The sequence below is a fragment of the Artibeus jamaicensis genome, unplaced genomic scaffold (genome assembly GCF_021234435.1).
Source record: "Artibeus jamaicensis isolate MK-2021 breed Jamaican fruit bat unplaced genomic scaffold, CSHL_Jam_final contig_519, whole genome shotgun sequence".
NCBI classification, from domain to species: Eukaryota; Metazoa; Chordata; class Mammalia; order Chiroptera; family Phyllostomidae; genus Artibeus; species Artibeus jamaicensis.
The window spans coordinates 48997797-49010671 of record NW_026521871.1 but is presented as its reverse complement, the minus strand read 5'-3'; the positions used below and the strand labels follow the sequence as shown (position 1 = coordinate 49010671).

At 59.5% G+C, this 12875-nt stretch overlaps 1 protein-coding gene across 3 annotated transcripts; it reads left to right on the top strand.

The window, feature by feature from the left end:
- Positions 1–1902: 1902 nt before the first annotated feature.
- XIRP1 (xin actin binding repeat containing 1) lies at positions 1903–10730 on the top strand. Of its 3 annotated transcripts, XM_037148195.2 has the most exons (3): positions 1903–2045; positions 4774–8098; positions 8529–8591. In XM_037148195.2, exons 2-3 carry the CDS (start codon positions 4778–4780, stop codon positions 8535–8537), a joined length of 3330 nt encoding a protein of 1109 aa, XP_037004090.2. In that variant the 5' UTR covers positions 1903–2045; positions 4774–4777; the 3' UTR covers positions 8538–8591. The 3 variants fall into 3 exon arrangements, with proteins under 3 accessions (XP_037004090.2, XP_053524924.1, XP_037004089.2); XM_053668949.1 differs by having other exon boundaries at positions 4777–10730; XM_037148194.2 differs by having other exon boundaries at positions 4774–10730.
- The last annotated feature ends 2145 nt before the right edge of the window (positions 10731–12875 follow it).

Sequence of the window (12875 nt, the reverse complement as noted above, 5' to 3'; positions counted from 1 at the left end):
GCAAAAAGGGAAATACTATTCATTCTGAGATTTTTTTTAGTGTCTATAACAGCAGTACCCAACAGAACTCTCTACCAGGACAGAAACATGGTCCAATATGATCATTATAGGTACAGATCACTGTGGAGCACTAGCATAGGGCTAGTGGGATGGAGGGACTGAATGTTGAATTTCATTTTATTTCAATATATTTAAATAGTCATGTGTGGCTCATGGGGGCTGTATTAGACAGTAGAGTTGTACTACATAAAAACAAACCTGGTTGTCAGGAAAAGCTTCTTTATTGGTATTGAGGGCTGAGAAATTGTCACTACTCACACTTGAGGTGAGTACCAAAGTGGGCTCTGCCTGGTGTTTTTCTTTTTTTTTTTTAATTACTTTTCAATGACAGTTTACATTCAGTATTATTCTGTATTAGTTTCGGGTGTACAACAAAGCAGTTAGACAATCATGCACTTCACAGAGTGGCCCCTGATATTTCAAGGGCCCACTTTCTTTTCTTACATATGTAATAACAGTGGACACTTCTGTAGCCTACACGCTAAGCATGCTCTTCAAAACTTTTCATGTCTTGATTTATTCAATTCTCAAAACCAGAGCAGGCAGGCACCTCAGGGATCCCTGGGCAGAGGCTCCAGAGACACCTAAGGCTCCTCCCCTCCTGGCCCGAAAGGAAAGGCGGTTATATTTTCCTGACCTTGCTGGGCATGGCCAGGAGCCCGGGGAGCGGGGAGGAAGGTGGGAAAAGGCAGGGGCAACGACGGGAAGGGGTAGGGGACCAGGGAGAAGGTTTCCAGATGCCCCTCTCCCTGCCACGGCCAACGCTGCAAGGCTGAGGCTGACTCAGGGGAAAAAGTGAGCAGTGCCTGGTGTCACTCCCTGGCACCAGAGGGCACTGGGGGTGTCAGAGGAAAGCCTTGTTCTGCCAGGTGACCGCAGGCACCTGCACAGCCCTGGACAAGCAGCCTGGGCAACACGCCCCCTCATGGGTGTTCTGGATGGCCCCCGAAGCCTCTCACCGCACTGGCCCCTTCCTGGCCTAAATGCCCCGTCCTGGCCTAAATGCCCCTCGGGTTCTGGGCAGCAAAGGAGGGGCAGGTGTGACCCACCCTCACTCCTTCCTTCTGTGACTGGAAGCTGATGACTCCAGGGTCAGAAATAACCCCACAAGTCAGCTCCCCGCCTGCCACCCCTCCCTTTCCCTCCCCTCCATTCCCAGGAAGTCTGGGCCCTGAGTCAGAGGGAAGAGCCCCAAAGTAAACAAGGGCCTGAGAATCTGCCGGGACAACCGCAGACCATCCTGTGGGCTTCTTTGCTAAATCGGACCTAGCAGAGAGTTAAGGCCTGTAAATTCAGGTCTGTAGACTGAGCTGCAGGGTGTGAGGGAAAATGGGTTCCAGGGGGTGATCTTTAGTGCAGGGAGGGTGGGAGAGAACTGGGCCTTAGGTCAGAGGGAAAGGGCCCCCCACTCCTGGGCCTGCAGGGGGATGGAGGGGGGGCTCCAGTCTCCAGGCACAATGGACACACACTCATCAGTCCAGAGTTGGGGGGTGGAGGGCTTCCAGAATTGGGGGGCAGGGCCGTCCAGGTGTCAGATGCCCCTCCTTATTCACTTCCTCAAAATAGTCTGGGACACCCGTGCCCCTTGCCACGGCTGAGTCACAGAGCCCTGTCCTCGGATCAGACGCAGATGAATGAAGCTTCCCCCTCACTCCGCCTCCCCTCCCCAGCACAAAGGACATGTAACCGATTCCTCAGGATGGAAGAGTGACTTCCACAAGCCCTAAAAATAACCGAACCACTTCATGCTCTGAACTTAGCCTCTCCTGCCCACCCCCACCCTGGCCCACCCCCTTAGCCAGCAAGATAAAGGCAGCTGCTGAGGCTGGCAGGGGACAGAGACCCGGAGCCAGGGCAGCGAGAGGGCATTGCAGGGAACCAGAGAGTAGCCCCTACCCCAAGCGAGGAGCTCAAGTGGAGCGACAGACCCTAAGGCCACACCTGCCACAGACCCCACGCATCACACCAGCCAAACAGGGCATCAGGTGAGTAACCTGCCCTTGGTATTTTCACAGCAGGCTGGCTAGCCAGGCTGGGGTCCCATCCGGACATGAGCCACCGGCTGTCAGGACAGCATGCATTGGTGGAGCAGAAAGAGGTTGAGGGGCCACGCAGGTGAGTGGGGGGGCCTCTGACATACATACAGATTCCACGAGGAAGGGAGAGTTAGTGCGGGCCCCAGGGAAGCTCTCAGACTGCCGGCCACAGGCCTGAGCTGAACAAGGGGCAAGCTCTTGCCAGTCCGAAAAAAATCCAGAAAGGCATTCAGGAGGAGGTGGCCTGGAGTTGCAAAGCTTAAAATACAGGCACGGAGCTCCCCAGGCCTCAGGGCTTCCTCTCAGGAAGGCCCAGCGTCTGGAGGAAAGAGGGAGGAGGGAGGGGAGCTGGGAGGACACGCAGGCGGAGGCTGAGCAGCAGGTCCACCTCGGCATTGCCAACACAGGCTCCATGCCCATGGGTGAAAATCCTGGCACGTCTGGCCCAGGGATGCCCCCAGGGCTGCCTTGAGCCCTCATCCTACCCAGTGCAGGAAGCCCAGGGGCAGGTCTGTGGGGTGCAAGGTGGGCAGACGAAACCTGCATCTGCCCAGATGTAGAGACCTGTACAGGGGCTGGGCCCAGGAGGGGCAGGCTGGGCAGAGAGGTGGGGTCACCCCGAGGAGTCGGCCAGCCCTAGGATGCCAAGCCTGGGACACTTAAGTCTGGTCCCAGCTCTGAATTCTGCCTCCCCCCAGCCCCTGTCCCTGCCTCCTAGAAACTCCAGGTGTCTCAGGACAGGCAGGGGTAGGCACGGAAGGACCAAGAGTTGAGAAACCTGCTTCAGGCCTTGCTGCCGCTGTGTAGAGCCTCCTGGGACAGCTCCTTCCCCCGCTTTGGGCCTGTTTCCCCATCAGAACAGTGACCTCTGTGGGTCCTTAGGTCTGACACCCTTGGACTCTGTGATTCCGACAGTATGTGACCACAGCAGGGATTCTGGAGATTCCTGGGGGGGAAGTGCAGAGGGGTGGAGTCTGTGGCCTTGCACATGCCATGTGCACAGGCCACACTGGTGGTGACACAGCGGGGAGGAGGTGGGGACAGGCATGGCTTGCCTTGGGCAGGGCTCCTCATTAGAACTCAGGGACTAAAGGAACCCCCCAGAGTGTGTGGTGAGGGTCGAGTGGCAGGTTTTGGAGTTCACATTCCTCGGGCTTCTGAGGGCTTTGGTGGACAAGCTGGGGTGGGGGCGGGGCAAGCAGGAGGAAGCCCTGCCCCCCACCTGCTGCCTGTCCCTGCACCTCCCCTCAGCCCCACACCCCTGTTACCACTGCAGGGTTCCAGGCCCCAGTACCGGCCATCCTGCAGGCCAGGGGCCTGATGCCAGCTCAGGAGGCAGGGGCAGGATCAGGGGTCCCAGGGAGGAGGAGGAGATGAGATGGGCTGAGGCGCCCAGGGTCCCGCCAGCGAAGCCTGAGCCTCCCTCAGAGCCCAGGGCTGCAGTGCTGAGGCCAGGACCGGGGCTATATTTAGCACCCAGTGTGGAGCAGGGAGTGTGGGTCAGGGGCAGCGGGCGGGGGCACATGCTCCTCATTCTTTCCCTACTGGCCTCTGGAGACTGTTAGTACACCTGTCACGAGGCAGATAAGATACAGGGGACAGAGGCCAGAGAAGGGCTTGAGAGGTGGGAGACCATGGAGGGGGGCAGGGGTGGACTGGGGGGTAGACGACACCTTGGTGGGAGCTGACTGATAGGAAGACGGAGAAAGGAGGGGACCACAGAGCCAGGCTCGGGCCCTGTGCACACAGCTGGGACCAAGTGCCCGTGAGCAAGGGGCTGGCTGGGCTGTCTCTGCAGAGGGTCCCCCTCCCTCTCCTAGGGAACCCTTAAGAAAGTTTCACACCCCTACCCTCTTATTTCTTGGGACCCAGACCCCAAATAGGGTTTAGGAGCCCCAGGCCAGTGCAGCCTGTCATCCATTCACCACGATTTGACCCCTGCTGGGCCTCAGTTCCCTCATCTTTAATTATGAGTAGTTGATCTGGAAGACCCTTACGACGCCCCCAGCTCAGACCTCTGGGTCTTGGGGTATAGCACAGACCTCTGCCTGGGATTCAGGATCTTGCTCTGCTAACCATGATACCTGGTGAGCCTCTATGGCTTCCGCGGGGCTGCGGGCCTGGGCAAGGTTGGAGAGCGAGCCTTGGTAGCGAGGTTGAGCAAGCAGCCTAATAAAAGCAAGAGCGCCCTCTAGTGTTATGAATGGGAATTTCTTCTCAGTGGGAAATAGTCACCAATTTAGGGACCTGCCCTTGGCTGAGACCCCATAAAAGTCAGGAATCCCTCGGGCCACTCACCTGGGACTCCATCAGGGAAAGATGACTTTGGTAAAGGAAGGTGAGGATGGGGCACATCCAGTTTGCCCCCTAGAGGTTTGAGAATCCCTTGTGGGGCTGAAGGACAGAACTTCCTGGCCAGCAGAGCCTGCTTGCTCAGGTGATTCTGGGGAAGCCGGGAACTCACCTTGGTGGGTGGTTCCATATGCCCCAAGTTTAAGATTAGTCACACACCAATCATGCAGGTGGCAGCGTGAGACCCACGTGAAGTCTGCCTGGAGAGGGCAGGTCACCGCGGCTCTACTCTGCCCCTGCATCCTGCTCCCTGCCATTTACCCCAGCAACCACCCCCTCCCACCGACGGCTCCCTGCTCATCCTCATCCCTGCCCTTCTCTTCAGAAGGATGTCCAACGCCCAGACGCAGGTGGCCCCCATGCCAACCATCCCGATGTCCACGGCAGAGGACCCGCCCCTCCCTCCACCACCAGCCCTGGAGGACCTGCCGCTGCCACCACCCAAGGAGTCCTTCTCCAAGTTCCACCAGCAGCGGCAGGCGAACGAGCTCCGCCGCCTCTACAGGCACATCCACCCTGAGCTCCGCAAGAACCTGGCCGAGGCTGTGGCTGAAGACCTGGCCGAGGTCCTGGGTTCAGAGGAGCCCACTGAGGGTGACGTCCAGTGCATGCGCTGGATCTTTGAGAACTGGCGGCTGGATGCCATTGGGGACCATGAGAAGCCAGCTGCCAAGGAGCCTGTGCCCAGCGGTGATGTCCAGGCCACTTCCCGCAAGTTTGAGGAAGGCTCCTTTGCCAACAGCGCAGACCAGGAGTCAGCCAGACCTCAGCCACCCAGAGGGGACGTTCGAGCAGCCAGACAACTGTTCGAGACAAAGCCGCTGGATGAGCTGACGGGCCAGCCCGAGGTCCCGGAGGCTACGGCGAGGGAGCCCGCAGCCAGTGGAGATGTCCAGGGCACCAGGCTGCTCTTTGAAACTCGGCCGCTGGACCGCCTGGGCTCCCGCCCCTCCCTCCAGGAGCAGAGTCCCTTGGAGCTGCGCTCGGAGATCCAGGAGCTGAAGGGTGATGTGAAGAAGACAGTGAAGCTGTTCCAAACGGAGCCGCTGTGCGCCATCCAGGATGCTGAAGGCGCCATCCACGAGGTCAAGGCCGCATGCCGGGAGGAGATCCAAAGCAATGCAGTGAGGACAGCTCGTTGGCTCTTTGAGACCCAACCTCTGGATGCCATCAACCGGGACCCCAGCCAGGTGCGGGTGATCCGGGGCATCTCCCTGGAGGAGGGTACCCGGCCCGATGTCAGTGCAACTCGCTGGATCTTTGAGACACAGCCCCTGGATGCCATCCGGGAGATCCTGGTGGATGAGAAGGACTTCCAGCCATCCCCAGACCTTATCCCTCCTGGTCCAGATGTTCAGCAGCAGCGACATCTGTTTGAGACCCGAGCGCTAGACACTCTCAAGGGGGAAGAGGAGGCTGGGGCAGAGGCCCTGCCCAAAGAGGAAGTGGTCCCTGGTGACGTCCGATCCACCCTGTGGCTATTTGAGATGAAACCCCTGGACACTCCCAGAGACAAGATCCAAGTGGGTCACCTGCAGCGGGTGGGTCCCCGGGAGGCTGATGGCTCCCCAGCACTGCCCCTGTCTCCACGTGTCCCCCAGGAGGATGAGGTGAAGGGGGATGTGAAGACCTTCAAGAACCTTTTTGAGACCCTTCCCCTGGACAGCATTGGGCAGGGTGAGTCCTCCACCCCCAGGAGTGTGAGCAAAGTAGAAGGAATGGGTTCTGTTGGGCAGTCTCAGGACATAGGGTCCCCAGTGTATGCCATGCAGGATGGCAGAGGCCACCTCCACGCCCTGACCTCTGTCAGCAGAGAGCAAGTAGTCGGAGGTGATGTGCAAGGCTACAGGTGGATGTTTGAGACACAGCCCCTAGACCAATTGGGCCAAAATCCCAGGACTGTCGACGTGGTGCGGGGCATCACCCGGCAGGAAGTGGTGGCTGGGGACGTGGGCACTGCCCGGTGGCTCTTTGAGACCCAGCCCCTAGAAGTAATCCACCAGCGGGAGCAGCAAGAACGACAGGAAGAAGAAGGAAGGGGTCAAGCAGGCCCTCAGCCTGAGGCACCCGCCAAGGGGGATGTGAGGACTATACGTTGGTTGTTCGAGACCTGCCCAATGAGTGAGTTGGCAGAGAAGCAGGGGTCAGAGGCCGCAGACCTCACAGCAAAGGCTGAGGCACAGTCCTGCACCTGGATGTTTGTGCCCCAGGCCCTGGATGGGCCAGCAGGCTCCAGGGAGCAACACCTGCAGGTTAGCCAGGTCCAAGCTGGCGAAAAACAGACAGACAGACACGTCTTTGAGACTGAGCCTCTGCAGGCGTCAGACCGTCCCTGTGGAAGAAGGCCTGTGCGATACTGCAGCCGTGTGGAGATTCCTTCAGGGCAGGTGTCTCGTCAGAAGGAGGTTTTCCAGGCCTTGGAGGCAGGCAAGAGGGAAGACCAGGGGTCAAGGTCAATCCCTGAGCCCATCCCTGCGGGCTCTGTGAACAAGTTCACCTGGCTCTTCGAGAATTGTCCCATGGGCTCTCTGGCAGCTGAGAGCATCCGAGGGGGTGACCTCCAGGAAGAGCAGCCCATGGGCGAGTCAGACAGGGTGCTGGAGAGGCAGGAGACTGCAGCCGAGGCGACCTTGCGCTCTCTGCACACCACACCTGGCATCCTGCACCACAAAGGCATCCTCATGGAGGCCCGAGGGCCCGGGGAGCTCTGCCTAGCCAAGTATGTGCTCCCAGGCCCAGGGCAGGGGGGCCCCCACATACGGAAGGAGGAGCTGGTGTCTGGCGAGCTGCCCAGGATTGTCCGCCAAGTGCTGCAACGGCCAGATGTGGACCCGCAGGGGCTGCTGGTTCAGGAGGACCCAGCAGGCCAGCTCCGGCTCAAGCCCCTGAGGCTTTCAGCTCCAGGTGGCAGTAAGAACGTCGAAGATCTGGACCTAGAGTTCCAGCAGGTGCTAGCTTGTGGCTTGGGTACCTCAGCAGCAAGGACCGGGCTGGTGATGCAAGAGACGGAGCAGGGCCTGGTCTCATTGACCGCCTACTCCCTGCAACCCTGGCTGACCAGCAGGGCCCCCGAGAGGAGCAGTGTGCAGCTGCTGGCCAGCTGCATAGACAAAGGAGACCTGAGCGGCCTGCAGAGCCTGCGCTGGGAGCCACCGGCTGACCCAAGCCCCGTGCCAGCCAGCGAGGGGACCCAGAGGCTGCCCCCAACTGAGAGCATCATTCACGTTCCCCCGCTGGACCCCAGTGTGGGGATGGGGCATCTGAGAAGCCCGGGAGCCACCCCCTACCCCCCACAGGCCACTGGAAAGGCAGTTCCTCTGGCTGGCCGAGAAAAGCAAGAAGACAGTCACACTGGGCAGAAAGGGATGGAAGCTTTGGGAAAGTCACAAGGAGCCACAAGTGTGCCCCTAGGGCCCGAAGTGCCAGACCTCCAGGCTGCCATGCAGAGTCTGCAGATGGCCACGGCGGAGGCCCGGAGCCTGCAGCAGCAAGTTCCGAACAAGGACCAGCAGGGTCTCACCCACGGAGCCACCTCCGTGCCCCTCCAGGACGGTCTTCGGCAAGCCACGGCCACGGCCACTGGGACTGCGCAAAGCAACACCAGGCCTATGGCTGGAGGGGACCCCAGGATCCCAGCAGCCCCCAGAAAGGTCAGTGGGGAACAGAAAGTACTGTCCGGAGGGCTGCCTGGGGGGCGGGTGACCGTTCAGGATGGCATCTGCACTGCTCACCCACTGAGGACCTTTGACCTACCTGGAGGTGTCCAGCCCTCTGAGAGGGAACACCCACCATGGGGCGGGGAGACGGCCCTCCCAGCCCAGGCTTCCAGTCCACTCCCAGAATGCCCAGGTCAGAGGCTTGGCCCAGGGCAGGAGGAGCCTGGGGGCTGCCCACAGAGGGCCCCAGGGCCTCCAGAGAAAGCCATGCCAGGAGTGGGCCCAGCCGGCCTCCACACTGCGGAGACCACCCTGAAGGCTGCCTCTCTAGCCCATCACACCCTGGCCTCTGGGCCTCAGGATGCAGGTGACAGCCTGCACTCCCATAATGCCTCTGTTCCTCCTCCTCCTCCTCCTCTCCCAGCTGCTGTGACGGGACCTGACTACCCAGCCCAAGCCCACCATGATGAGGACTCTACCCGACAGGCCTCCAAGCCACTGCAAGACCCCCTTCTCCACTCCCACAGCAGTCCTGCTGGCCACAGAACCTCTGGGGAGTCACAGACAAAGACCCTAAAACTGGACCCTACCATACCCCCAAGGAAGAAGCCCCAGCTGCCCCCCAAACCTGCACACCTAAGCCAGATCCCCCCTCCTCGGAGGCTGCCCAAGCCCTCAGCTCTATCTCTCAGCTCCTCCCAAGGAGAATACAAACAAGGCAAGACAGATGCAGCCATGCCTCAGCCAGCCAAGGCCTCCACCACTGCAGGCCAGGGACACATACCTCTGGCTGCGTGTTCCAGTGGTCAGAGCCAGCCCAGCCCCCAGCAGGGCCCCAACACTATGGCCCCTGGGCTGACCAAGAGTGAGGCTGTGGGTAGCAATGCCCAGAGCCCTGACCCCACCAAACTCTCCACTCTCAGCAGTGACCCTGCCTCACCACAGCAGGGCCCCAGCACCCCAGAAGTGAAGCCAACAGAAGGTCCCCACCAAGCTGCCCCTGAGAGCCCTAAGATTCTGCAAGGCAGCCAGCAAGAGCTCCAGGGCCTCCTGAGCCAGGTGCAAACCCTGGAGAAGGAGGCCACAAGCAGCGTGGACGTGCAGGCACTGCGGAGACTCTTTGAGGCTGTGCCCCAGCTGGAAGGGGCCCTTCGGGCTCCTGTTGCCCCCCACAAGCCGGAGGCCTCAGTGGAGCAGGCCTTCGGGGAGCTGACGAGGGTCAGCACAGAGGTTGCTCGCCTGAGGGAACAGACCCTGGCCAGGCTGCTGGACATTGAAGAAGCTGTGCACAAGGCCCTCAGCTCCATGTCTAGCCTCCAGCCTGAGGCTAACACTAGGGGCCATTCCAAAGGACCCCCAAATGACCACAGTGCCTACAAAGTCAGTGTTGTGGACAGCAGCAGAGCCAGACCCAACTGCTCAGGCCAGGAGGTCAGGGGTCAAACCGCAGTCAAGAGCCAAACTGAAGTTCCATGTCATACTGAAGTCCAGCGTCAGGCCAAGGTCAGAAATCACACAGAGGCCAGAGGTCAAGCAGTCTCAACTGCCCCTTCCACCAGCAGGCTGGAGACACTGAGAGATGATTCAGGCCTCCCTCTAGTCTTGCCTTCTGGAAGAGATATACCCTCTTCTCCAACCTTCATCTCCATTAAGTCAGCCACAAGAAAGCTTCTGGAAGCTCCCAGCCCCAGGGGTAGCCCAGATGTCTCACTGAAAAGCACAAACCTCGCCCAGGATGTGAGCCAGACCCTGCTCTACCAGAAAGGTGTTTGGGACAAGGCCGGGACACAGGAGGCGGCCCCGTGCTCTGGAAAGCCCAAGCCAGCCCCTGCCTCAGCCAGCCCTGTGCCCAGCGGGCGGCAGAAGAGTGTCCTGGAGCTACAAACTGGGCCTGGTGGCTCCCAGCACTACGGAGCTGTGAGGACTGTGACGGAGCAGTATGAGGAGGTGGACCAGTATGGAAACTCAGTCCTCACATCCTCAACCACGGTCACTGAGCAGGCAGGGCTGCCAGGGGGCCCAGGTCCCCACTTGGAGCTCCAAGCCTCACCCTTGTTAAGACAGTTCCTACAAAGCCCCACCGAACTCAGTGGGGGCCTGGGAGACACAGGGAGGGTGCCAGTGCCCTGCGGCCATTCCCAGCCTGCAGCCCAGTGAGCCCCTCCACCTCCCGCCTGTCCCTGGGGCACCTTCCTCCAGGGAACTGAGGTGGGTGCCTACCTCCTGCACACACGAGGCCAGGACCAAGGAGAAAGGGCATCTTTGGGGGCTTATAGGGGGTTTCTCTTTCATGAGCTCCATCAATAGGCCCAGTTCTTGCAAAGGGAGAAAGAAAAGACTGGGAAAGGCCCACCAAGAGGCCTGGGGAACAGGAGTCGGATGGGGGCTCTCAGCTGTTTGTGCAGGGTGTGATCAGTCCACATGGGACTGGCCTGCATGCTGACATGCATGAGTCTGAATGCCACTGCTCAGGACGGGGCCCCTTCAGTGACCTGCCACCCGCAGTCTTCACTGCTTTTATGATGAATCGAAATGTTCTCAGCCATCTGCTCCTTAATTCCTGGAAAGAACAGGGCCAACTAGACACTGGAGTGGCCTCTCTGTTTAGGCTCAGGCTGAGGGCTGAGCCCCTTTGTCACCATCCTCATGGATCAGAGGGTCCTCCTGGCAGCCCCAAGGTCACACAGACAAGGTCAGCAATCAGTAATGTCCTTAGAGGACAAAGGTACTTCCCGCTGTCCCCGCTGTCCCCGCACCCACTGCCCCACACTGTGCACCCAAAGGGGAAGAAAAAATTCTGAATAAACCCCAGTTTTACTCTCTGCTCTGTGTGTGTCTGACTGTGCTTTCTGGGTCCCCACTGTGGGAGAAAACAGCCACAACCTCCAGGCACCCTGTTTTCCTGGCAATGGCAGGGTTGGAGGTCTGGGAAAAGCCAGCCCTTCTTCTGGATCTTGGCTGGGACCCAGGAAGGTCTGCCCATGTCTCTGCTCCCCTTTCTCTCCTCACCGTCCCCGCCACACACACAAACTGCTGACCCTCTACCTCTGGCCTGCCCTCCTGGTGAGTCTTGGACTCTGTCCTGGAGGGCATCTGATCAGAATCTTGCTCCAGAGTGGGAGGGTTGCCCAGCCAGGCCCGGGAATATCTCTTCTCACCGCTAGGTGGAGTCCCTGCCCTGTTCATCTCAATACCTCTAGTGTTTATCACAAGTGCCTGGAGAGCATTGCATAAATGTCGAATAAATGAACGCACGGATGAATGAAATGAAGTGAATTCAGATTCATCCAACATTTATTGAGCACTTACTTCATGCCAGGTTCCGTTCAGGGTGCTAAAAATGAACAAGAGATGAACAACTAACCTCATGGAACTTAGTTCTAAAAAGGGAAGCAATGCATTATAAGCAGTTAAGATCATTTTAGAGAGAGCGATACTGTGAAGGAAAAAAAAAAAGTCCCCAAGAAAAGGGCTGGCAGTTACTTAGCTTGGGCGGTGGAAGAAGGCAACTCTCCGGAGGTGACCCGAGACGACTTAGGAGCCAGTCCTAAGAGCTGGAGGCAGCGGCGTAGGGGGAAAGCGGGAGATTGGGGAGAGGCGTGTGGAGGGGTGTGGAGAGCACGTGGGCGGCAGCGTGCACCAAGGAGAGCAGGGGCCGCCGGGTGAGGTCTCCCCCCAGTGCCCGGCACACCTGCTGCCACACCTGCCTCTGCCCGAGAAGGGGCGGGCCTGGAAGCTGGACCTGCGGGCCGAAGGCGGGGCACACCCCGCCCAGGCCCCGCCCCCGGAACCCGCGACATGGGACTCCGATCCCGCCCTTCCGTCGCTAAGGTGACGATGACGTCACCAGGCCGCTGGGTTCGGAATGTACGCGCGGCTCTGGCCGTTGCCGGGAAACGCCAGGCAGGCGCACAGCCAGGCTCACAGCCAGGCTCACAGCCAGGGGCAGGCTCCGCGGCCGTCTCCGGACTCCAGTACGCGCTGTCCTGGCCCGCCCTGGCTCCGAGCCTCCCTCGGCGACTCCAGAAGGATGTCGGGTTCCGGTCCTCACCCACGGCTCGGCTCCGCCCGGGGCCGACCTGCCGGCCAGGCGCCTCCTCCCTTCTCGTTCCTCCCTGTCACCGCCTGTGTCCCGAGTTTGTCCACCAGCCCCCACCGTCACTGCCATTGTCCTACCTCAGGCCACCACCCGTCCCCCCTTTCAACAACCACTACCCTAACATTCCAAAGTGGTTTTTCCTTCCTTGTCCCTCGCTGGCTTTACAGTCTGGCCGTCCTCACAGTCTGTCATCCGCCTAGCAGCCAAAGCTCTTATCCAAGGCTTACCAAACCAAGTCACTCCTGTATAATACCCTCCACGGGTTCCCCAGCCCACTCGGCTCTAAATCGAACTCTTCGCAGCCGCCTGGAAGAGCAGAGTGACTCGCCTTCCTATCCAACTCCATTACCACGCTCTCCTCAACCACAGCTCCCTAGTTACACTCCCTGCTTTGACCTTCACAGTACAGGTCAAGCTTATTCCTGCCTCAGGGCCTTGGCACGTGCTGTACCTGCCGTCCGCCTGAAAGTCTCTTCCCTCAGATCTTCAGTGGCTGGGCTCCTTCTCACTCAGATCCCAGCTCAAATGTCCCTCCAGAAAGCCTTTCCTGATCTACTTCCCCTCCTCCACCTCCTATCCACCCCTCAACCCCCGCCCCACCGCATCCCCTCAACGAACCAGGCCTTTCTCCAAATTATCATGCTATTTTATGTTTTTCTGGGGACCCATCAC